The 27,242-nt window shown below is 37.0% G+C and overlaps 4 protein-coding genes and 1 long non-coding RNA gene across 5 annotated transcripts in view; 2 read left to right on the top strand and 3 right to left on the bottom strand.

Annotated features, from left to right (window-relative positions):
* Nucleotides 1-27,242, top strand: part of LOC142226008 (putative ATP-dependent RNA helicase DDX43) — a 505,423-nt gene that overhangs the window by 158,004 nt on the left and 320,177 nt on the right. The window lies entirely within an intron of this gene.
* On the bottom strand, nucleotides 459-2,153 carry LOC142225984 (uncharacterized). The gene is made up of 2 exons (XR_012719553.1): nucleotides 1,862-2,153; nucleotides 459-1,770 (listed from the first exon to the last, which is right to left on the bottom strand). It is a non-coding gene; the product is annotated as an uncharacterized LOC142225984 (long non-coding RNA).
* LOC142223696 (putative ATP-dependent RNA helicase DDX43) lies at nucleotides 5,184-6,244 on the bottom strand. The gene is made up of 3 exons (XM_075293553.1): nucleotides 6,124-6,244; nucleotides 5,700-5,858; nucleotides 5,184-5,617 (listed from the first exon to the last, which is right to left on the bottom strand). The coding sequence occupies exons 1-3, from the start codon at nucleotides 6,155-6,157 to the stop codon at nucleotides 5,310-5,312; spliced, it is 501 nt and encodes a 166-aa protein (XP_075149668.1). The 5' UTR covers nucleotides 6,158-6,244; the 3' UTR covers nucleotides 5,184-5,309.
* On the bottom strand, nucleotides 8,933-10,152 carry LOC142225983 (putative ATP-dependent RNA helicase DDX53). The gene is made up of 2 exons (XM_075295839.1): nucleotides 9,980-10,152; nucleotides 8,933-9,888 (listed from the first exon to the last, which is right to left on the bottom strand). The coding sequence occupies exons 1-2, from the start codon at nucleotides 10,026-10,028 to the stop codon at nucleotides 9,737-9,739; spliced, it is 201 nt and encodes a 66-aa protein (XP_075151954.1). The 5' UTR covers nucleotides 10,029-10,152; the 3' UTR covers nucleotides 8,933-9,736.
* Frmd5 (FERM domain containing) overlaps nucleotides 18,138-27,242 on the top strand; it is a 137,530-nt gene continuing 128,425 nt past the window's right edge. Inside the window, exon 1 of the mRNA XM_075295837.1 lies at nucleotides 18,138-18,305. Coding sequence (XP_075151952.1) covers nucleotides 18,216-18,305 — 90 coding nt within the window. The 5' untranslated portion in view covers nucleotides 18,138-18,215. The remainder of the gene's footprint in view (nucleotides 18,306-27,242) is intronic.

Here is a 27,242-nt window from a genome sequence, read left to right as displayed (position 1 = left end):
GGCGTACATCAAAATGGGAGCCACCGTGGTGCAATGGTTAGCATGCCCGCCTTGCACACACAAGGTCGTGGGTTCGATTCCTGCTTCGACCGAACACCAAAAAGTTTTTCAGCGGTGGATTATCCCACCTCACTAATGCTGGTGACATTTCTGAGGGTTTTAAAGCTTCTCTAAGTGGTTTCACTGCAATGTGGAACGCCGTTCGGACTCGGCTATAAAAAGGAGGTCCCTTGTCATTGAGCTTAACATGGAACCGGGCAGCACTCAGTGATAAGAGAGAAGTTCACCAATGTGGTATCACAATGGACTGAATAGTCTAAGTGAGCCTGATACATCGGGCTGCCACCTAACCTAACCTAGATGAAGGTGGGTAAAAAAACAATATGATTTTAACTTATAAATTCCATTCATTTATTATTAAAATATTTTAAATATTTTTAATTTTATTAAAATATATATTTGGTTTTAATCTGGAATGAAAAAACTCCAGATGTTTTTATTTGAGTTTTATTTAACCTTAACCTTTTGTCAACAAATTGGAAGACAAAATCTTTAAGTCAACAAACTATTAAAAATGTAATTAATCAATCAGTTTTTTAATCAAATTTAAAACACAGTCAATTAAATTTTTAATTGAATCAATTAAAAAATTATTGAAATTTTCTTGTGAAATCAATTAATTTTTTAATCAAGTAGTTTTTTATGTCCAATTAAAAAAGTATATAAATTAAATTAAAAAAGTAACATAAAGAAATTTTGTTTAGTTTTAATTCATAAACTCGAATGGAAGAGATTCTCTTTACATTTGTTTATACAAATCTAAAACATTCATTTTAAGGTCTGTACTATGTTCGGTTTTCCCGTTGAAATTTTCGTGGTTACTTCATTAAAATAGTTTAATTTGAAGAAGATAATTAAATTTAATTGATGCGCATTTTATTTTTTATCGAGATTTCGTCAAGCTTTAGCAGAATTATGTTTGTTTTCATTTACAATTTTGATTATTTTAGAAAAAGTAATCGAGAAAATAAAATGATTTTCAACTCGAACATAGTACCCACCTTTAACAGCAAAAATGTTACTACATACATATTTTAATAAAAAATCACCTTTAACGTTACTAATGAATATGTAATAGATTTTCATGGTATCAATAAAAATGTTTGTGCTAATTCATAGGTCGTTTGGAAGATTTTCCATGTTATTTACTACCACTACGACGGCCATAACTACCGCCTACTCTACCACATTGCGTTCGATTAAATTTATGTGCTTCTTCAGCACAGCGTTCTTTGGTTTTAGCAAAAGGTTCAGCCATGGTCGGGAGTCAGATGGTATATCCTGACCAGCTTCTTCAGGTATAGGAATTAATTCCGATGCTATGCCCCAATCGGATCGAGTTCTATAACTAAATATAGCACTGTTACTGTATTCTTCGATATTTCGGAACTGGAAATTGATGACATGGGTTATATCTTCTATGACCAGGTCACATGAGGCGATATCAGTTGCTATAAGATTGTTTACTTCACCAGAGATAATATCTGCAATAGCGAAATAGAATTTTTCATTCTCTTCAACAATTTCGATTGATTGCTCGACCAAATCCAATGATACATCACGCACCGGTATGGGATTGTTCAAATAACCGTCGGTAAAATGTCGGACTCCTAGCACTTGTCATTACGGGTTGTTTATCGGGCCGTATATCCAATGATATCTTCCGAATCTGAGGGTCAAAACCCATATCCAAAATACGATGAGCTTCATCTAAAAATGGATAAGTAATAGTGGCTGTGTCAATAACATTCGCTTGTACAATTTAAACGATCAGGAGTGCAGATAATAATTTCCATACTACCTCCACTCCAACACATCCAATTTGTTCACGGCGATTGCCTTCTCCATAAATCATATTCCTGAATGAATTCTGTTGTTCCCTTCTTTCTCAATTTGCATGCCAATTCACGTTTTGGCGCCAAAACGCTATGGCTGTGGAATATTTTGATGTACAACATAGCGAACAATAAAAACACTAATATGTTTACCATTTCTGTTTGTGCTGTACCGTGAGATCTTCATTTTTAATAAAATAATAAATAAAATTATTTTATTATTCTAAATTTTGCACGACAACAAACCAATCCACCGGAGTTGCCACAACTTTCGAATTTCATTGTTACCACGTTTTCTTCATGAATGCATTGTTATTGAAAATAATTGAACCTTCACATTAAGAAACATTCTCAATGTGATCTCAAGGTGTCAAAAATGGAAACCGGGATATCTTCGTTCAAAAACACTGTTGGAACTCATGACATACATCAAAATGTAGGTAATGACCTCCACTTTGATGTCCCATTAGCCAAATTTTGAACGAAGTCTGTTCCTGCCTTCCATGATAAAATTTATGTTCTGCCCAACCCAGTGGAAAACTTGGAATCAGGGATATCTTCGTTCAAAAACACTGTTGGAACACATGACATACATCAAAATGTGGGTAATGACCTCCACTTTGATGTCCCATTAGCGGAATTGTGAACGAAGACCGTTCCTGGCTTCCATGGTAGAATTTATGTTCTGCCCCCCAGTGGAAAACTTGGAATCAGGGATATCTTCGTTCAAAAACACTGTTGGAACTCATGACATACATCAAAATGTAGGTAATGACCTCCACTTTGATGTCCCATTAGCGAAATTTTGAACGAAGTCCGTTCCTGGCTTCCATGGTAATATTTATGTTCTACCCGCCCAGTGGAAAACTTGGAATCAGAGATATCTTCGTTCAAAAACACTGTTGGAACACATGACATACATCAAAATGTGGGTAATGACCTCCACTTTGATGTCCCATTAGCGGAATTTTGAACGAAGTCCGTTCCTGCCTTCCATGGTAGAATCTATGTTCTGCCCCCAGTGGAAAACTTGGAATCAGGGATATCCTCGTTCAAAAACACTGTTGGAACACATAACATACATCAAAATGTAGGTATTGACCTCCACTTTGATGTCCCATTAGCAGAATTTTGAACGATGTCCGTTCCTGGCTTCCATGGCAGAATCTATATTCTGCCCCAGTGGAAAACTTGGAATCAGGGATATCTTCGTTCAAAAACACTGTTGGAACTCATGACATACATCAAAATGTAGGTAATGACCTCCACTTTGATGTCCCATTAGCGAAATTTTGAACGAAGTCCGTTCCTGGCTTCCATGGTAATATTTATGTTCTACCCGCCCAGTGGAAAACTTGGAATCAGAGATATCTTCGTTCAAAAACACTGTTGGAACACATGACATACATCAAAATGTGGGTAATGACCTCCACTTTGATGTCCCATTAGCGGAATTGTGAACGAAGACCGTTCCTGGCTTCCATGGTAGAATCTATGTTCTGCCCCCCAGTTGAAAACTTGGAATCAGGGATATCTTCGTTCAAAAACACTGTTGGAACTCATGACATACATCAAAATGTAGGTAATGACCTCCACTTTGATGTCCCATTAGCGAAATTTTGAACGAAGTCCGCTCCTGGCTTCCATGGTAATATTTATGTTCTACCCGCCCAGTGGAAAAGTTGGAATCAGAGATATCTTCGTTCAAAAACACTGTTGGAACACATGACATCCATCAAAATGTGGGTAATGACCTCCACTTTGATGTCCCATTAGCGGAATTTTGAACGAAGTCCGTTCCTGCCTTCCATGGTAGAATCTATGTTCTGCCCCCCAGTGGAAAACTTGGAATCAGGGATATCCTCGTTCAAAAACACTGTTGGAACACATGACATACATCAAAATGTAGGTATTGACCTCCACTTTGATGTCCCATTAGCAGAATTTTGAACGATGTCCGTTCCTGGCTTCCATGGCAGAATCTATATTCTGCCCCCAGTGGAAAACTTGGAATCAGGGATATCCTCGTTCAAAAACACTGTTGGAGCACATGGCGTACATCAAAATGTAGGTAATGACTTCCACTTTGATGTCCCATAACCAGAGTTTTGAACGAAGATCCTTCCTAGCTTCCATGATCCTCGTTCAAAAACACTGTTGGAGCACATGGCGTACATCAAAATGTAGGTAATGACTTCCACTTTGATGTCCCATAACCAGAATTTTGAACGAAGATCCTTCCTAGCTTCCATGATAGAATCTATCTACTAACCCTTAGTGGAAAAAATGTAATCGCTATTGCAGATATTACATCTGGTGAAGAAAAAAATCTTATAGCAACTGTCTCACGTGCCCTGGCCATAGACGATATAACCCATGTCATCAATTTCCAATTGTGATTTCAATTATTTTTGTATTTGATTTTCAGCTTATTACAAAAATCATGAATCCAATTACCAAATTGTAGCCGTCGTGAAATTAATTTCAAATATTTTTGGATGAAGATATCTCAGAATCCATTTTTTCACTACATAGATGAAGGTGGGTAAAAAAACAATATGATTTTAACTTATAAATTCAATTCATTTATTATTATTAAAATATTTTAAAAATTTTTAATTTTGTTAAAATATATATTTGGTTTTAATCTGGAATGAAAAAACTCCAGATGTTTTTATTTGAGTGTTATTTAACCTTAACCTTTTATCAAAAAATTGGAAGACAAAATCTTTAAGTCAACAAACTATTAAAAATGTAATTAATCAATCAATTTTTTAATCAAATTTAAAACAGTCAACTAAATTTTTAATTGAATCAATTAAAAAATTAATTGAAATTTTCTTATGAAATCAATTAATTTTTTAATCAAGTATTTTTTTATGTCCAATTAAAAAAGTATATAAATTAAATTAAAAAAGTAACATAAAGAAATTTTGTTTAGTTTTAATTCATAAACACGAATGGAAGGAGATTCTCTTTACATTTGTTTATACAAATCTAAAACTTTCATTTTAAGGTCTGTACTATGTTCGGTTTTCCCGTTGAAATTTTCGTGGTTACTTCATTAAAATAGTTTAATTTGAAGAAGATAATTAAATTTAATTGATGCGCATTTTATTTTTTATCGAGATTTCGTCAAGCTTTAGCAGAATTATGTTTGTTTTCATTTACAATTTTGATTATTTTAGAAAAAGTAATCGAGAAAATAAAATGATTTTCAACTCGAACATAGTACCCACCTTTAACAGTAAAAATGTTACTACATACATATTTTAATAAAAAATCACCTTTAACGTTACTAATGAATATGTAATAGATTTTTATGGAATCAATAAAAATGTTTGTGCTAATTCATAGGTCGTTTGGAAGATTTTCCATGTTATTTACTACCACTACGACCGCCATAACTAACGCCTACTCTACCACATTGCGTTCGATTAAATTTATGTGCTTCTTCAGCACAGCGTTCTTTGGTTTTAGCAAAAGGTTCAGCCATGGTCGGGAGTCAGATGGTATATCCTGACCAGCTTCTTCAGGTATAGGAATTAATTCCGATGCTATGCCCCAATCGGATCGAGTTCTATAACTAAATATAGCACTGTTACTGTATTCTTCGATATTTCGGAACTGGAAATTGATGACATGGGTTATGTCTTCTATGACCAGGTCACATGAGGCGATATCAGTTGCTATAAGATTTTTTACTTCACCAGAGATAATATCTGCAATAGCGAAATAGAAATTTTCATTCTTTTCAACAATTTCGATTGTTTGCTCGACCAAATCCAATGATACATCACGCACCGGTATGGGATTGTTCAAATAACCGTCGGTAAAATGTCGGACTCCTAGCACTTGTCATTACGGGTTGTTTATCGGGCCGTATATCCAATGATATCTTCCGTATATCCAATGATGATATCTGAGGGTCAAAACCCATATCCAAAATACGATGAGCTCCATCTAAAAATGGATAAGTAATAGTGGCTGTGTCAATAACATTCGTTTGTACAATTTAAACGATCAGGAGTGCAGATAATAATTTCCATACTGCCTCCAACACATCCAATTTGTTCACGGCGATTGCCTTCTCCATAAATCATATTCCTGAATGAACAACCTTCTTTCTCAATTTGCATGCCAATTCACGTTTTTGCGCCAAAACGCTATGGCTGTGGAATATGTTGATGTACAACATAGCGAACAATAAAAACACTAATATGTTTACCATTCCTGTTTGTGCTGTACCGTGAGATCTTCATTTTTAATAAAATAATAAATAAAATTATTTTATTATTCTAAATTTTGCACGACAACAAACCAATCCACCGGAGTTGCCACAACTTTCGAATTTCATTGTTACCACGTTTTCTTCATGAATGCATTTTTATTGAAAATAATTGAACCTTCACATTAAGAAACATTCTCAATGTGATCTCAAGGTGTCAAAAATGGAAACCGGGATATCTTCGTTCAAAAACACTGTTGGAACTCATGACATACATCAAAATGTAGGTAATGACCTCCACTTTGATGTGCCGTAAGCAGAATTTTGAACGAAGTCCGTTCCTGCCTTCCATGGTAGAATCTATGTTCTGCCCCCAGTGGAAAACTTGGAATCAGGGATATCTTCGTTCAAAAACACTGTTGGAACTCAAGACACATCAAAATGTAGGTAATGACCTCCACTGTTGGAACTCAAGACACATCAAAATGTAGGTAATGACCTCCACTTTGATGTCCCATTAGCGAAATTTTGAACGAAGTCCGTTCCTGGCTTCCATGGTAGAATCTATGTTCTGCCCCCAGTGGAAAACTTGGAATCAGGGATATCTTCGTTCAAAAACACTGTTGCAACTCATGACATACATCAAAATGTAGGTAATGACCTCCACTTTGATGTCCCATTAGCGGAATTTTGAACGAAGTCCGTTCTTGGCTTCCATGGTAGAATCTATGTTCTGTCCCCAATGGAAAACTTGGAATCAGGGATATCTTCGTCCAAAAACACTGTTGGAACTCATGACATACATCAAAATGTAGGTAATGACCTCCACTTTGATAGCGGAATTTTGAACGAAGATCCTTCCTAGCTTCCATGATAGAATCTATCTACTAACCCTTAGTGGTAACAAATGTAATCCGGGATACCTTCGTGCAAAAGCACTGTTGGAACACATGACATACATCAAAATGTATCGCATTGTCCATTTTAGTGCTGCCATCTTTAGGGGTGCCATCATTGACAATTATTTAGATGTTTATTAATAATGGTAGCGGTGAGGATGAAATGGAACTTTGAAATGCAGGCAGGGCTAGGAATATTTCAGCCAAAATCCTCGTTTACGAATATTACGTGTCTAGTGCGAACGTAGTATTAAAATAGATTTTAATTTTGCGACATGCCGTTAAGCTGAGTACCATGTTCAGGTGTCAAGCTAAAAACCAGCTTGTTTTCACGGTTACTTTTTTTAATTAATTAATTTAGAAATATAAAATTATTTGCAATCAATTTCATGGAACTTTTCCATCCACTATTTGGCAAGACTTGATCAAAATATAAGCATCTTCATAAATATATTTGTACTTTTAATTTAGTGGTTTGGTGAAAACCTCGAACATAGTACTCACCTTTAGCCGTCACGGTATTCCATCGCAGTTTTTGGGCTTCCCATAATAGGGTAGGTACTATGTTCGGTTTTCGAGTTGAAAACAACTTTATTTTCGCTATTACTTTTCATTAAATAACCAAAATTATAAATGAAAACAAATTTATTCCTGTAAAGTCTTGCCGAAATCTTGAGGAACAAGAAACTACGCATCAATTGAGTTAATTTGTCTGCTTTATATTGAACTGTTTTAATAAAGTAACCACGAAAATTTCAACGCGAAAAGCGAACATAGTACGTACCTATAGACGTAAATAAGTGTTCGCCTACCGCCTATCGCTATGGTTATATTCACACAATAAGCTTGACATGTTACAAAAATCATTGGCAACTCATACTAAAATAATTTTGGCATCACTGGCAATGGTTACTTCCTAAACGATTCATAATATATTTCTACACCTAAAAGACTACCTTTGATTTAAGAGTTTTACAATAACTAGTAACAAATATAAATTAAAATGTTCAAAAATAGACATGAAAGCAATGTTATCTATAAATGTATGGTGCGATTACTTGACGACGCGGATCTGTTAGAAATTGAATTTCAGGTATAAAAGTTTTTATAACAATATATTTTCTGCAAACGAAATTTTAGTCAACCCTTTGGTAAAAATCCATGAGTATCTTCGAATTTAATCGACATACATACGAAGGGAAATAACTCATTTTTTTCACAATGGGTGTTCATGTTTCACCCAAAAATTGCAAACATAAATATGCAACCACATTTGTTTCACTTTGAAACACAAACGTAGTAGTATGAGAAACACGTAAATGTTTTGTTCGGGTCTAAAGACGTGCAATGAAAAATCTTACTATTTGTTTTTAACTCAAACAAATATCCATAATCTATTGAGTTTGTAATAGAATAACCAAAAGAGGAGTCCTGTAGTAAATATCGTAATGTCTTTGTCAAACCATACATGGTGTAAATTCTTCTTCAGAGTGAATAAAGTTACGGTACGGTCACACTAGGTAAATATTTGACAGAAATAAAAAATAATTCGTCATCGCAGTCAAACAGCAAACATTTCTGACTTATATTGAGTATCATGATATGAGAATTTTTCCAAAACTATCCAAATATTTGCTTTCATCTTTATGTTGTAATGGAGTTCGGATCCGGGAAACGGATCAACCTTAAACCCGTACAGGACTAGTCCCTGGTATGCATGGGTCAGCTATAGTTCTCTTTAAAAAAGCAGGGAATGGATGGGTCATTGAAAGAATAATTTACACAGGACATGACTGGGACAGTTAAATAGGACCACCTCATACACAGGCCCTCATGAACCAGTGTGGAACAACCTTTTTAGAACCTGTTTCATTTTTACCATACGATTCGCACCAGAAAAAAATGGAATATAATGACCATCGTACTTCACTACATGTGATTTTTTATTTCAAAATAAGATTTTCATATCAAGACTACAGCAATTAATAAATCGGGCGAACATTTAAAAATTGCGATAAAGTGGATCATCTGTACCTGTCCTGTGATATGTGGCAATTTGCATAAATTCCCCGTAGGGTATAACCACAATAAGTTTTCAATCCGTGTGACAAAAATATAACAGTTCTTAGTAAATCATACTTCATCATTGTGTTAATTTAAATATTTTCGTACGGACACATCATATTGTCTTTCATTTATACTAACTACTTACCGAATGCTTTAATTTATTCTAAATCCCGGATGTACGCCATATTCTTTCTCTGCTTTCTTGGGAATTAAGTTCGCGAATTTCCGAGAAGTTTTCTTTACAATATTTCATATAAAGGTGAGTACTAAGTTCGATTTTATCCGCTAAAGTGAAAATTATATCAGAAAAAACGGCATGCAATTATGTATGCAAAAGGTTCAGCCATGGTCGGGAGTCAGATGGTATATCCTGACCAGCTTCTTCAGGTATAGGAATTAATTCCGATGCTATGCCCCAATCGGATCGAGTTCTATAACTAAATATAGCACTGGTACTGTATTCTTCGATATTTCGGAACTGGAAATTGATGACATGGGTTACATCTTCTATGACCAGGTCACATGAGGCGATATCAGTTGCTATAAGATTGTTTACTTCACCAGAGATAATATCTGCAATAGCGAAATAGAATTTTTCATTCTCTTCAACAATTTCGATTGTTTGCTCGACCAAATCCAATGATACATCACGCACCGGTATGGGATTGTTCAAATAACCGTCGGTAAAATGTCGGACTCCTAGCACTTGTCATCACGGGTTGTTTATCGGGCCGTATATCCAATGATATCTTCCGAATCTGAGGGTCAAAACCCATATCCAAAATACGATGAGCTTCATCTAAAAATGGATAAGTAATAGTGGCTGTGTCAATAACATTCGCTTGTACAATTTAAACGATAAGGAGTGCAGATAATAATTTCCATACTACCTCCAACACATCCATTTTGTTCACAGCGATTGCCTTCTCCATAAATCATATTCCTGAATGAATTCTGTTGTTCCCTTCTTTCTCAATTTGCATGCCAATTCACGTTTTTGCGCCAAAACGCTATGGCTGTGGAATATGTTGATGTACAACATAGCGAACAATAAAAACACTAATATGTTTACCATTTCTGTTTGTGCTGTACCGTGAGATCTTCATTTTTAATAAAATAATAAATAAAATTATTTTATTCTAAATTTTGCACGACAACAAACCAATCCACCGGAGTTGCCACAACTTTCGAATTTCATTGTTACCACGTTTTCTTCATGAATGCATTTTTATTGAAAATAATTGAACCTTCACATTAAGAAACATTCTCAATGTGATCTCAAGCTGTCAAAAATGGAAACCGGGATATCTTCGTCCAAAAACACTCTTGGAGCACATGGCGTACATCAAAATGTAGGTAATGACTTCCACTTTGATGTGCCGTAAGCAGAATTTTGAACGGAGTCCGTTTCTGACTTCTATGGTAGAATCTATGTACTGCCCCCCAGTGGAAAACTTGGAATCAGGGATATCTTCGTTAAAAAACACTGTTGGAACACATGACATACATCAAAATGTAGGTAATGACCTCCGCTTTCATGTACCATTAGCGGAATTTTGAACGAAGTCCGTTCCTGCCTTCCATGGTAGAATCTATGTTCTGCCCCCAGTGGAAAACTTGGAATCAGGGATATCTTCGTTCAAAAACACTGTTGGAACTCAAGACACATCAAAATGTAGGCAATGACCTCCACTTTGATGTCCCATTAGCGAAATTTTGAACGAAGTCCGTTCCTGGCTTCCATGGTAGAATCTATGTTCTGCCCCCAGTGGAAAACTTGGAATCAGGGATATCTTCGTTCAAAAACACTGTTGCAACTCATGACATACATCAAAATGTAGGTAATGACCTCCACTTTGATGTCCCATTAGCGGAATTTTGAACGAAGTCCGTTCTTGGCTTCCATGGTAGAATCTATGTTCTGTCCCCAATGGAAAACTTGGAATCAGGGATATCTTCGTCCAAAAACACTGTTGGAACTCATGACATACATCAAGATGTAGGTAATGACCTCCACTTTGATAGCGGAATTTTGAACGAAGATCCTTCCTAGCTTCCATGATAGAATCTATCTACTAACCCTTAGTGGTAACAAATGTAATCCGGGATACCTTCGTGCAAAAGCACTGTTGGAACACATGACATACATCAAAATGTATCGCATTGTCCATTTTAGTGCTGCCATCTTTAGGGGTGCCATCATTGACAATTATTTAGATGTTTATTAATAATGGTAGCGGTGAGGATGAAATGGAACTTTGAAATGCAGGCAGGGCTAGGAGTATTTCAGCCAAAATCCTCGTTTACGAGGATTACGTGTCTAGTGCGAACGTAGTATTAAAATAGATTTTAATTTTGCGACATGCCGTTAAGCTGAGTACCATGTTCAGGTGTCAAGCTAAAAACCAGCTTGTTTTCACGGTTACTTTTTTTAATTAATTAATTTAGAAATATAAAATTATTTGCAATCAATTTCATGGAACTTTTCCATCCACTATTTGGCAAGACTTGATCAAAATATAAGCATCTTCATAAATATATTTGTACTTTTAATTTAGTGGTTTGGTGAAAACCCCGAACATAGTACTCACCTTTAGCCGTCACGGTATTCCATCGCAGTTTTTGGGCTTCCCATAATAGGGTAGGTACTATGTTCGGTTTTCGAGTTGAAAACAACTTTATTTTCGCTATTGCTTTTCATTAAATAACCAAAATTATAAATGAAAACAAATTTATTCCTGTAAAGTCTTGCCGAAATCTTGAGGAACAAGAAACTACGCATCAATTGAGTTAATTTGTCTGCTTTATATTGAACTGTTTTAATAAAGTAACCACGAAAATTTCAACGCGAAAAGCGAACATAGTACTTACCTATAGACGTAAATAAGTGTTCGCCTACCGCCTATCGCTATGGTTATATTCACACAATAAGCTTGACATGTTACAAAAATCATTGGCAACTCATACTAAAATAATTTTGGCATCACTGGCAATGGTTACTTCCTAAACGATTCATAATATATTTCTACACCTAAAAGACTACCTTTGATTTAAGAGTTTTACAATAACTATTAACAAATATAAATTAAAATGTTCAAAAATAGACATGAAAGCAATGTTATCTATAAATGTATGGTGCGATTACTTGACGACGCGGATCTGTTAGAAATTGAATTTCAGGTATAAAGGTTTTTATAACAATATATTTTTTGCAAACGAAATTTTAGTGAACCCTTTGGTAAAAATCCATGAGTATCTTCAAATTTAATCGACATACATACGAAGGGAAATAACTCATTTTTTTTCACAATGGGTGTTCATGTTTCACCCAAACATTGCAAACATAAATATGCAACCGCATTTGTTTCACTTTGAAACACAAACGTAGTAGTATGAGAAACACGTAAATGTTTTGTTCGGGTCTAAAGACGTGCAATGAAAAATCTTACTATTTGTTTTTAACTCAAACAAATATCCATGATCTATTGAGTTTGTAATAGAATAACCAAAAGAGGAGTCCTGTAGTAAATATCGTAATGTCTTTGTCAAACCATACATGGTGTAAATTCTTCTTCAGAGTGAATAAAGTTACGGTACGGTCACACTAGGTAAATATTTGACAGAAATAAAAAAGAATTCGTCATCGCAGTCAAACAGCAAACATTTCTGACTTATATTGAGTATCATGATATGAGAATTTTTCCAAAACTATCCAAATATTTGCTTTCATCTTTATGTTGTAATGGAGTTCGGATCCGGGAAACGGATCAACCTTAAACCCGTACAGGCCCGTATGGGCCAGCTATAGTTCTCTTTAAAAACGCAGGGAATGGATGGGTCATTGAAAGAATAATTTACACAGGACATGACTGGGACAGTTAAATAGGACCACCTCATACACAGGCCCTCATGAACCAGTGTGGAACAACCTTTTTAGAACCTGTTTCATTTTTACCATACGACTCGCACCAGAAAAAAATGGAATATGATGACCATCGTACTTCACTACATGTGATTTTTTATTTCAAAATAAGATTTTCATATCAAGACTACAGCAATTAAATCGGGCGAACATTTAAAATTGCGATAAAGTGGATCATCTGTACCTGTCCTGTGATATGTGACAATTTGCACAAATTCCCGGTAGGGTATATACCACAATAAGTTTTCAATCCGTGTGACAAAAATATAACAGTTCTTAGTAAATCATACTTCATCATTGTGTTAATTTAAATATTTTCGTACGGACACATCATATTGTCTTTCATTTATACTAACTACTTACCGAATGCTTTAATTTATTCTAAATCCCGGATGTACGCCATATTCTTTCTCAGCTTTCTTGGGAATTAAGTTCGCGAATTTCCGAGAAGTTTTCTTTACAATATTTCATATAAAGGTGAGTACTAAGTTCGATTTTATCCGCTAAAGTGAAAATTATATCAGAAAAAACGGCATACAATTATGTATATTTGTTGCAAATTTTATTATATTATGGGGAATAGCCCAAAGCAAATTTTCACAAAGTCCGTACTCCTTAAAATGGATTATTAAAGAAAAGTAATCGTGAAAAAGGACTAAACTCGAACTTAATACCCACCTTCAAATATTAGTATCAACGCTGCAAAAAAAGATTTTTAGGGTAACTTTAGTCTAATTAGAAAGGAAAATATAACAAATATTTGTTGTTTTGTTTATTGTGATTTCATCCATTTTTATGTTATACGCTTTGGAACTTTGGAGCTTGTAGCCAGATCGAGGCGCTCTGCGACTAAAGGTCAGTACTATGTTCGCTTTTCGCGTTGAAATTTTCGCGGTTACTTTATTAAAACAGTTCAATATGAAGCAGATAAAATACCTCAATTGATGCGAAATTTCTTGTTCCTCTAGATTTCGTCAAGAATTTACAAGAATATTTCTGTTTTCATTTATATTGTTGATTATTTAAAGAAAAGTAATCACGTAAATAAAGTGATTTTCAACTCGAAACCTGAACGTAGTACCTACCTTAAGGTGGGATGTGTCCAGAGTGATCTGGCGTTGAGTCGAATAGGTTTAGCTGGGCAAGAGAAAAGATGACGCGGAGAGAATGAAGCCCATCCGACACTAATTTTTTTACTCCGGCGGGGGCGGCTAAGCCGATATAAATTTGTCTTATCGACGGAGGAAAATTTATCCATTATAAAATCAATTTTAAGTTATCCGAATGGTAATGAGATTAGTTGTACAACCAATCTTACAGTCACATTTACATTTCATTAAAATTTTCTGAGCTAAATTTTGGCAAAATTATTATAGCAACTTGATACTGACGGATTTTCGTCGGCGGCGGCTTGACGGCTAAGCCGATATAAATTTGTCATTTCGACGGCGGAAATTATTCATTATAAACTCAATGGTAATGAGATTAGTTGTACAACCAATCTTACAATCACATTTACATTTCATTAAGATTTTCGCAAAATTATTATAGCAACTTGACACTGACGGATTTTTGATTTTGTGGAAAAGTCAAACATTTTGGCAAAAAATACAACAATGGTTAATATTGACCTAATGCGCTTTACAGACTATCAGTTATTCCGGACGACAGTGCTCGTGTCGAACATATCCCATATATTGTGCACATTATAAGTTAAGTCCGAAGGCATAATCGATACTGCTGCATGTTTATGGGATCGATAACACATTTACCGATTATTTAGTCATCGCCGACAAGTCGTATCAATCCGACACACTGTAAGATTCTTTACAAACACCGACATTCCGCAATAGATGCAGTATGACATTAAGGGAAATTGTTCCTGTCTTGCTGAATGCACCTGAGATACACAAGCACGACATACGCTGAACTTTGTCTAAACTTGTCGGCTGGTGAAGTGCCGGCCACCAGACTACAATACCATAGAGCATTATAGATCTAACCACTGCCGTGTATAGCCAATGCACAATCCTTGGTTTTAGTCCCCACTTTTTCCCTATTTCCTTTTTGCACGAGTATAAAGCTACCGTTGCTTTCTTCGCCCTTTCTTCAATATTAAGCTGAGTACTATGTTCAGTTTTCAAGCTGAAAACCAGCTTGTTTTCACGGTTACTTTTTTTAATTAACTAATTTAGAAATATAAAATTATTTGCAATCAATTCCTTGGATCTTTTCCATCCATTATTTGGCAATACTCGATCAAAATATAATCGTCTTCATAAATATATTTGTAGTTTTAACTTAGTGTTTTGGTGAAAAAACCGAACATAGTACTCACCTTTAAGCTTAAAGTTCAGCTTCCTGTCAAAAATAACGCCAAGGTATTTTGCACACTCACTAAAGGGAATTTCAATACCCCCTAAGGAAATGGGCCTATCCGTGGAGTTTTGCGATCTTTGCAGTACATGACTAGTTCTGTCTTTGCTGGATTTACCCCAAGACCATTATATTTCGCCCATTTCTCAGTCATCCGGAGGGCTCTCTGTATAATATCTCTAACTGTTGATGGGAATTTTCCCCTGACTGCTAGCGCCACATCATCTGCGTATGCCACCACTTGTATCATTTCTTTTTCTAGGGAAACCAGAAGGTCGTTTATAGCAACATTGCAAAGAAGAGGTGATAGAACTCCTCCTTGAGGAGTGCCTCTGTTCACATGCCTTTGTATGTTTGCTTGTCCTAGTGTGGCTGAAATGCATCTCTTCCTTAGAAGTTCGTCTAACAGCCTAAGTATACCTGGATCAACATTCAGAGTTGTCAGTCCATTTAATATCGAGCTCGGATGGACGTTATTGAACGCCCCTTCGATGTCTAGAAACGCCACGATTGTGTATTCTTTGACAGATAGTGAGCTTTCAATAAAGCTGACTAGTTCATGTAATGCGGTCTCAGTAGACCTGCCCTTCGAGTATGCATGTTGTCGTTTCGAGAGCAAACTTGAATCGACGCTAGTTCTAAATATCTATCATCCTCTCCAGAGTCTTAAGTAGGAATGATGATAAGCTGATTGGTCGGAAATCCTTCGCATTCGAGTGAGAGGCTTTTCCCGCTTTAGGTATGAAAACGACTTTTGATTCCCTCCACTGTCCTGGAATATATGCTAAAATGTAGGTAATGACTTCCACTTTGATGTCCCATAACCAGAATTTTGAACGAAGATCCTTCCTAGCTTCCATGATAGAATCTAACTACTAACCCTTAGTGGAAAAAATATAATCCGGGATATCTTCGTCCAAAAACACTGTTGGAACTCATGACATACATCAAGATGTAGGTAATGACCTCCACTTTGATGTCCCATTAGCGGAATTTTGAACGAAGTCCGTTCCTGGCTTCCATGGTAGAATCTATGTTCTGCCCCCAGTGGAAAACTTGGAATCAGGGATATCTTCGTTCAAAAACAGTGTTGGAACACACAACATACATCAAAATGTAGGTAATGACCACCACTTTGATGTACCATTAGCGGAAAGTTGAACGAAATCCGTTCCTGGCTTTCATGGTAGAATCTATGTTCTGCCCCCCCTGTGGAAAACTAGGAATCAGGGATATCTTCGTTCAAAAACACTGTTGGAACACATGACATACATCAAAATGTAGGTAATGACCTCCACTTTGATGTCCCTATATTTTGAACGAAGATCCTTCCTAGCTTCCATGATAGAATCTATCTACTAACCCTTAGTGGAAAAAATGAAATCCGGGATATCTTCGTCCAAAACCACTGTTGGAACTCATGACATACATCAAAATGTAGGTAATGACCTCCACTTTGATGTCCATTAGCGGAATTTTGAACGAAGTCCGTTCCTGGCTTCCATGGTAGAATCTATGTTCTGCCCCCAGTGGAAAACTTGGAATCAGGGATATCTTCGTTCAAAAACAGTGTTGGAACACACAACATTCATCAAAATGTAGGTAATGACCTCCACTTTGATGTACCATTAGCGGAAAGTTGAACGAAATCCGTTCCTGGCTTTCATGGTAGAATCTATGTTCTGTCCCCCCCTGTGGAAAACTAGGAATCAGGGATATCTTCGTTCAAAAACAGGTAGGTAATGACCTCCACTTTGATGTCCCTATATTTTGAACGAAGATCCTTCCTAGCTTCCATGATAGAATCTATCTACTAACCCTTAGTGGTAAAAAATGTAATCCGGGATACCTTCGTCCAAAAGCACTGTTGGAACACATGACATACATCAAAATGTATCGCATTGTCCATTTTAGTGCTGCCATCTTTAGGGGTGCCATCATTGACAATTGTTTAGATATTTATTAATAATGGTAGCGGTGAGGATGAAATGGAACTTTGAAATGCAGGCAGGGCTAGGAGTATTTCAGCCAAAATCCTCGTTTACGAGGATTTCGTGTCTAGTGCGAACGTAGTATTAAAATAGATTTTAATTTTGCGACACGCCGTTAAGCTGAGTACCATGTTCAGGTGTCAAGCTGAAAACCAGCTTGTTTTCATGGTTACTTTTTTTAATTAATTAATTTAGAAATATAAAATTATTTGCAATCAATTTCATGGAACTTTTCCATCCACTATTTGGCAAGACTTGATCAAAATATAAGCATCTTCATAAATATATTTGTACTTTTAATTTAGTGGTTTGGTGAAAACCCCGAACATAGTACTCACCTTTAGCCGTCACGGTATTCCATCGCAGTTTTTGGGCTTCCCATAATAGGGTAGGTACTATGTTCGGTTTTCGAGTTGAAAACAACTTTATTTTCGCTATTACTTTTCATTAAATAACCAAAATTATAAATGAAAACAAATTTATTCCTGTAAAGTCTTGCCGAAATCTTGAGGAACAAGAAACTACGCATCAATTGAGTTAATTTGTCTGCTTTATATTGAACTGTTTTAATAAAGTAACCACGAAAATTTCAACGCGAAAAGCGAACATAGTACTTACCTATAGACGTAAATAAGTGTTCGCCTACCGCCTATCGCTATGGTTATATTCACACAATAAGCTTGACATGTTACAAAAATCATTGGCAACTCATACTAAAATAATTTTGGCATCACTGGCAATGGTTACTTCCTAAACGATTCATAATATATTTCTACACCTAAAAGACTACCTTTGATTTAAGAGTTTTACAATAACTATTAACAAATATAAATTAAAATGTTCAAAAATAGACATGAAAGCAATGTTATCTATAAATGTATGGTGCGATTACTTGACGACGCGGATCTGTTAGAAATTGAATTTCAGGTATAAAGGTTTTTATAACAATATATTTTTTGCAAACGAAATTTTAGTGAACCCTTTGGTAAAAATCCATGAGTATCTTCAAATTTAATCGACATACATACGAAGGGAAATAACTCATTTTTTTTCACAATGGGTGTTCATGTTTCACCCAAACATTGCAAACATAAATATGCAACCGCATTTGTTTCACTTTGAAACACAAACGTAGTAGTATGAGAAACACGTAAATGTTTTGTTCGGGTCTAAAGACGTGCAATGAAAAATCTTACTATTTGTTTTTAACTCAAACAAATATCCATGATCTATTGAGTTTGTAATAGAATAACCAAAAGAGGAGTCCTGTAGTAAATATCGTAATGTCTTTGTCAAACCATACATGGTGTAAATTCTTCTTCAGAGTGAATAAAGTTACGGTACGGTCACACTAGGTAAATATTTGACAGAAATAAAAAAGAATTCGTCATCGCAGTCAAACAGCAAACATTTCTGACATATTGAGTATCATGATATGAGAATTTTTCCAAAACTATCCAAATATTTGCTTTCATCTTTATGTTGTAATGGAGTTCGGATCCGGGAAACGGATCAACTTTAAACCCGTACAGGACTAGTCCCTGGTATGCATGGGCCAGCTATAGTTCTCTTTAAAAACGCAGGGAATGGATGGGTCATTGAAAGAATAATTTACACAGGACATGACTGGGACAGTTAAATAGGACCACCTCATACACAGGCCCTCATGAACCAGTGTGGAACAACCTTTTTAGAACCTGTTTCATTTTTACCATACGACTCGCACCAGAAAAAAAAAATGGAATATGATGACCATCGTACTTCACTACATGTGATTTTTTATTTCAAAATAAGATTTTCATATCAAGACTACAGCAATTAAATCGGGCGAACATTTAAAATTGCGATAAAGTGGATCATCTGTACCTGTCCTGTGATATGTGACAATTTGCACAAATTCCCGGTAGGGTATATACCACAATAAGTTTTCAATCCGTGTGACAAAAATATAACAGTTCTTAGTAAATCATACTTCATCATTGTGTTAATTTAAATATTTTCGTACGGACACATCATATTGTCTTTCATTTATACTAACTACTTACCGAATGCTTTAATTTATTCTAAATCCCGGATGTACGCCATATTCTTTCTCTGCTTTCTTGGGAATTAAGTTCGCGAATTTCCGAGAGGTTTTCTTTACAATATTTCATATAAAGGTGAGTACTAAGTTCTATTTTATCCGCTAAAGTGAAAATTATATCAGAAAAAACGGCATACAATTATGTATATTTGTTGCAAATTTTATTATATTATGGGGAATAGCCCAAAGCAAATTTTCACAAAGTCCGTATTCCTTAAAATGGATTATTAAAGAAAAGTAATCGTGAAAAAGGACTAAACTCGAACTTAATACCCACCTTCAAATATTAGTATCAACGCTGCAAAAAAAGATTTTTAGGGTAACTTTAGTCTAATTAGAAAGGAAAATATAACAAATATTTGTTGTTTTGTTTATTGTGATTTCATCCATTTTTATGTTATACGCTTTGGAACTTTGGAGCTTGTAGCCAGATCGAGGCGCTCTGCGACTAAAGGTCAGTACTATGTTCGCTTTTCGCGTTGAAATTTTCGCGGTTACTTTATTAAAACAGTTCAATATGAAGCAGATAAAATACCTCAATTGATGCGAAATTTCTTGTTCCTCTAGATTTCGTCAAGAATTTACAAGAATATTTCTGTTTTCATTTATATTGTTGATTATTTAAAGAAAAGTAATCACATAAATAAAGTGATTTTCAACTCGAAACCTGAACATAGTACCTACCTTAAGGTGGGATGTGTCCAGAGTGATCTGGCGTTGAGTCGAATAGGTTTAGCTGGGCAAGAGAAAAAATGACGCGGAGAGAATGAAGCCCATCCGACACTAATTTTTTTACTCCGGCGGGGGCGGCTAAGCCGATATAAATTTGTCTTATCGACGGAGGAAAATTTATCCATTATAAAATCAATTTTAAGTTATCCGAATGGTAATGAGATTAGTTGTACAACCAATCTTACAGTCACATTTACATTTCATTAAAATTTTCTGAGCTAAATTTTGGCAAAATTATTATAGCAACCTGATACTGACGGATTTTCGTCGGCGGCGGCTTGACGGCTATATAAATTTGTCATTTCGACGGCGGAAATTATTCATTATAAACTCAATGGTAATGAGATTAGTTGTACAACCAATCTTACAATCACATTTACATTTCATTAAGATTTTCGCAAAATTATTATAGCAACTTGACACTGACGGATTTTTGATTTTGTGGAAAAGTCAAACATTTTGACAAAAACTACAACAATGGTTAATATTGACCTAATGCGCTTTACAGACTATCAGTTATTCCGGACGACAGTGCTCGTGTCGAACATATCCCATATATTGTGCACATTATAAGTTAAGTCCGAAGGCATAATCGATACTGCTGCATGTTTATGGGATCGATAACACATTTACCGATTATTTAGTCATCGCCGACAAGTCGTATCGATCCGACACACTGTAAGATTCTTTACAAACACCGACATTCCGCAATAGATGCAGTATGACATTAAGGGAAATTGTTCCTGTCTTGCTGAATGCACCTGAGATACACAAGCACGACATACGCTGAACTTTGTCTAAACTTCCCTTTTTGCACGAGTATAAAGCTACCGTTGCTTTCTTCGCCCTTTCTTCAATATTAAGCTTAAAGTTCAGCTTCCTGTCAAAAATAACGCCAAGGTATTTTGCACACTCACTAAAGGGAATTTCAATACCCCCTAAGGAAATGGGCCTATCCGTGGAGTTTTGCGATCTTTGCAGTACATGACTAGTTCTGTCTTTGCTGGATTTACCCCAAGACCATTATATTTCGCCCATTTCTCAGTCATCCGGAGGGCTCTCTGTATAATATCTCTAACTGTTGATGGGAATTTTCCCCTGACTGCTAGCGCCACATCATCTGCGTATGCCACCACTTGTATCATTTCTTTTTCTAGGGAAACCAGAAGGTCGTTTATAGCAACATTGCAAAGAAGAGGTGATAGAACTCCTCCTTGAGGAGTGCCTCTGTTCACATGCCTTTGTATGTTTGCTTGTCCTAGTGTGACTGAAATGCATCTCTTCCTTAGAAGTTCGTCTAACAGCCTAAGTATACCTGGATCAACATTCAGAGTTGTCAGTCCATTTAATATCGAGCTCGGATGGACGTTATTGAACGCCCCTTCGATGTCTAGAAACGCCACGATTGTGTATTCTTTGACAGATAGTGAGCTTTCAATAAAGCTGACTAGTTCATGTAATGCGGTCTCAGTAGACCTGCCCTTCGAGTATGCATGTTTTCGTTTCGAGAGCAAACTTGAATCGACGCTAGTTCTAAATATCTATCATCCTCTCCAGAGTCTTAAGTAGAAATGATGATAAGCTGATTGGTCGGAAATCCTTCGCATTCGAGTGAGAGGCTTTTCCCGCTTTAGGTATGAAAACGACTTTTGATTCCCTCCACTGTCCTGGAATATATGCTAAGTTGATACATCCTATATATATCCCCGACAACCAGGTGATAATTCTGTCAGCTACCGCTTGTAACTCCGCCGGAGTAATTCCATCAGGGGCCAAATCACCGCTGTCGAAATCGAGTACTTCGTCTTCGTAATGTAGTTTACGCGGATCACCGCAGTCGTTATCGAATTGTTTCTACTCGAAGTTGAGCACGATAGGTAGCATGCTATCGAAAACGAAGTATGTAGTGATTTTTGAGCAGAAAAAGGTAAACAAAAAGAAAAAAGTTTGTGAAAATGTAATTATTATTCCATTTTGGCAAAATACATTTAAGAAAATATAATATTACTTGCATTTAGGGAATCGGATCAAAGAAAGGAATGCTCAGTATCCGCTTCAAAAAAACTTATTTTTTCAAGAACATGTTTAAAAGCTTCTTTTGACATATGAAAACGTCTTTTAAATCTATGGATGTTAAAAACACAATTTACTCTTACTCTACTTCAGGCAATGCTAAAGGACTGCTTTTGTCACGAATATTTTTCCTTATAATTGCCACTTTGTACTCATCGTCTGAATCCGAAAACGAGAAAAAAACACTTGGATTCATAATATATTTTTACTAATATATTATAAACAATATAAATATCTCAGAAATAACATAATTTGATAACAAAACATTATTTTGAAATTCTACTCTCTTTCAATTTCTTATTACCATATGTTTACAGCAATGTAAAAAAAGTAGTAGACAAAATAAATTACGATCGAATGCGGTGATCCAAAAATTTAATGCGATCGAAATGTTTCTCCATACGAAACAGAACTCGATGACGAATGTGCTGATTTGGCCCCAGGTCCAGGGAATTTGAATGATCCAAAGCTATTTAACGCCAATTTTATTCTAGATTCCGATACAACTTCCTCCATAGGAAACGACCGCTGAGCCACTGTGGCACCGCCAGTACATGGTTCAACCGTCTGATTTCCGGGAAAATGTGTGTCCAATAGTACCTCCAGCATCTCCTCACTGGACGTTGTCCAATTGCCCTCCAATGTTTTAATGAAACCTGGAGGTGAGTTCGTGGATGCTAGCACCTTCCGTAGTCTGAAGCCTCGGACGTATTCTCAATGCTGCTGCAGTAATAATTCCAAGAGTTATGCTGAGCCTTTCTCAGTTCTCGCTTGTATACTCTCAGATTCTTCTTGTAAGCGTCCCAATCCACAGGAGCTCTGGTGGATTTTGCTTTGTTAAAGAGCTTCCTGAACGATTTCCCCAACTCCGTAGACCACCATGGTGGTCGATTTTTTTGGCTTCCCTCTAGGGCATGCAGCTTTCAGTGAAATGTTGAAGGCCATAGTAATCCTCTCCACTGCGTGTTCGATAACTTGCACAGTGCTCATATTTGTCTCTTGTATTTCCGGTATCATCATATTGAACGATTCCCTATACCTATTCCAGTCAGCTTTCCTAACATTTGGCGGAAATATGGTCTTGGTGGTATGTACATCAAATTTGAAACTGATGTACCGATGATCAGAGAAGCTATGTTCACTTAAAATCAGATATCATTTCATTCAGTTCTTGCGAGGCCAAGGTGACGTCCAAAACCTCTTGCCTGTTTTTAGTAACAAAGGTTGGGGCATCTTCCATATTGAAAACTACCAAATTAGTACGCAAAATAAACTCTAGGAGTGACTCTCCTCTTAATGTCACCACTTCCCCATATACTATGATGTGCATTTGCATCGCATCCAATAATGAGTTTTGTCTTTGTTTCCAATGACTCCTCAACTAAGGTGTTAACGGCACATGGAGGCATCTCCCTATCATGTCCCATGTAGACCGAAGATAGCCAATATTTGCATTTGGCTATTTCTAAACTGGCAACGACAGTGTCTGTATTGCACATTAGGTTAGGTTAGGTTAGGTTAAAGTGGCAGCCCGATTAAGATTCAGGCTCACTTAGACTATTCAGTCCATTGTGATACCACATTAACTAAAAGTACCTATTACATATGGGCACTTCTAGTTTTAACTGCTGAACCTTCTTGATTATTTTTCTTTGTTGAACCAACCAGATTGTTCCAAAAACATTAGCAGACTGCTTAAGTTAACGTTTTCCAGATCCGCCAGTAATCTGAAGCTATATGCTCCTAAAAGTTGCTTGCGCTTTACACAAAATGCAGGACACTCACACAAGAGGCGTTTAATTGATTCTTTTTCCTCCGCATCATGACAGCTCATACAATAGTCATTATACTTCGCGCCAATAGTTTTTGCAAAATCGCCTATCAGGCAGCGACCCGTTATAGCAGATATCAGGAGTGATATCTGACGTCTCGAGAACATTAGCATATCTAGTGTGCGGTTTAAGTTGAAATGGGCCATATTTGCTTGGTGTCGTTACAACCCTTGCAATTCTCCCATCGAACATTTGCCATCCTAACAGCCTTCTCACGCAGCATGAGCTTGCAGGTAGCTAGGGGCATACCAACAAATTCCAGTTCCCCTGGAATATGTAAGGTAGTCCCTAGCCTTGCCAACTCATCCGCTTCGCAGTTCCCCGGTATGTTCCTATGGCCTATGCGGCAGTCGATGGCCGTTTTCGAGTTGAGGAACACAGAGTCCAAGGATTTTATTGCAGGTTGACTGTCTGAGTATATATTAATGCCAATATTTGTTGGAACATTACTTCTCAGCCAATTCGCCACCTCTCTTATTGCTAATATTTCAGCCTGAAAAACACTACAGTGATTAGGTAATCTTTTCGCTATTCGAATTTCCAGATCTTTAGAATATACTCCGAACCCCACTTGTCCATTCAATTTGGAGCCATCAGTATAGAAATCTATATATCTTTTATTCCCCGGGGTCTGTGTACACCACGCCTCACTGTTGGGAATTAGAGTTTCAAACTTTTTGTCGAAAAGTGGTTTTGCCAGGGTATAATCCACTACGTTAGGCACATCTGGCATTATTTTGAGGACCGAACTATGACCGTACATTTTTTCCGACCACAGCGATAGCTCGCGCAACCGCACAGCCGTTGTTGCAGCTGACTGTTTGGCCAAAATGTCTAAAGGCAATAGATGTAGCATGACATTAAGGGAGTCTGTTCCTGTCTTACTAAATGCGCCTGAGATACATAAGCTCGCCATACGCTGAACTTTATCTAAACAAGTCGGTTTCTGAAGTGCCGGCCACCAGACTACAACACCATATAGCATTATAGGTCTAACTACTGCAGTGAATAGCCAATGCACAATTTTTGGTTTTAGTCCCCACTTTTTCCCTATTGCCTTTTTGCACGAGTACAAAGCTACCGTGGCTTTTCTCGCCCTCTCTTCAATATTAAGCCTAAAATTCAGCTTCCTGTCCAAAATAACGCCAAGGTATTTTGCACACTCACCAAAGGGAATTTCAGTACCCCCTAAGGAAATGGGCCTAACCGTGGGAGTTTTACGATCTTTGCAGTACATGACTAGTTCTGTCTTTGCTGGATTTACACCAAGACCATTATCTTTCGCCCATTTCTCAGTCATCCGGAGAGCTCTCTGTATAATATCTCTGATTGTGGATGGGATTTTTCCCCTGACTGCTAGCGCCACATCATCTGCGTATGCCACCACTTTTATCCTTTCTTTTTCTAGGGAAACCAGAAGGTTGTTTATAGCAACATTCCAAAGAAGAGGTGATAGAACTCCTCCTTGGGGAGTGCCTCTGTTCACATACCTTTGTATGTTTGCTTGCCCTAGTGTGGCTGAAATACGTCTCTTTATTAGAAGTTCGTCTAACAGCCTAAGTATACCTGGATCAACATTCAGAGTTGTCAGTCCATTTAATATCGAGCTCGGATGGACATTATTGAACGCCCCTTCGATGTCTAGAAACGCCACGATTGTGTATTCTTTGACAGATAGTGAGCTTTCAATAAAGCTGACTAGTTCATGCAATGCGGTCTCAGTAGACCTGCCCTTCGAGTATGCATGCTGTCGTTTCGAGAGCAAACTTGAATCCACGCTAGTTCTAAGATACATGTCTATCATCCTCTCCAGGGTCTTAAGTAGGAATGAGGATAAGCTGATTGGTCGGAAATCCTTCGCACTCGAGTGAGAGGCTTTTCCTGCTTTAGGTATGAAGACGACTTTTGTTTCCCTCCACTTTTCTGGAATATATGCTAAGTTTACACATCGTTTATACATCACCGTCAACCAGGGGATAACTCTTTCAGCCACTGCCTGTAACTCCGCCGGAGTAATTCCATCAGGTCCGGGGGATTTGAATGGTCCAAAGCTATTTAAAGCCCATTTTATTCTAGATTCCGACACAATTTCCTCGATAGGAAATGATCGCTGAGCCTCTGTTACACCGCCGGAACATGGTTCAACCGTCTGATTTCCAGGGAAGTGTGTGTCCAAACGTACCTCCAACGTCTCCTCACTGGACGTTGTCCAATTTCCCTCCGATGTTTTAATGAAACCTGGAGCGGTGTTAGTGGATGCTAGTACCTTCCGTAGTCTGGAAGCCTCTGACGTATTCTCAATACTGCTACAGTAATCATCCCAAGAGTTTTGTTGAGACCTTCTCAGTTCTCGTTTATATTCTCTCAGATTCATCTTGTAAGTGTCCCAATCCTCCGGAGCTCTTGTGGACTTTGCTTTGTTAAAGAGCTTCCTGCAGGATTTCCTCATATTACTTAACTTAATTTTTTCCCCTTGGCTTTCCTCTAGGGCAAGCAGCTTTCAGTGAAATGTTGAAGGCCTTAGTAATCCGCTCCACTGCGTGTTCGATATCTTGCACAGTGCTCATATTTGTCTCCGGCATTTCCGGTATCATCGAATTGAACGATTCCCTATACCTATTCCAATCAGCTTTCCTAACATTTGGCGGAAATATGGTCTTTGAAGTACGAACAGCCAATCTGAAACTGATGTAGCGATGATCTGAGAAGCTATGTTCCCTCAAAACTTGCCACTCAGATATCTTATCATTCAGTTCCGGAGAGGTCAACGTTACGTCCAAAACCTCTTGTCTGTTCCTGGTGACGAAGGTTGGTGCATCTCCCTTATTGCAAACTACCAGGTTAGTACGCAAAATAAACTCTATTAGCGACTCTCCCCTTGCATTAGTATCACTACTTCCCCAAATACTATGATGTGCATTTGCATCGCATCCCATAATGAGTTTTGTCTTTGTTTTTAGTGACTCCTCAACTAAGGTCTTAACGGCACAGGGTGGCATCTCCCTATCATGTCCCATGTAGACCGAAGATACCCAATATTTGCATGTGGATATCTCTAGACTGGCTACGACAGTGTCTGCATTGCTCAATGAAGGAAGCAGAAACAAGTTTAGTTCGTTTTTAGCAATTATACGTGCTCGATTT

Source organism: Haematobia irritans, chromosome 2, assembly GCF_050003625.1.
Source record: "Haematobia irritans isolate KBUSLIRL chromosome 2, ASM5000362v1, whole genome shotgun sequence".
NCBI lineage: Eukaryota > Metazoa > Arthropoda > Insecta > Diptera > Muscidae > Haematobia > Haematobia irritans.
Note: the sequence above shows the minus strand (reverse complement) of the source record. Positions and strands in the feature narration are given on the sequence as shown.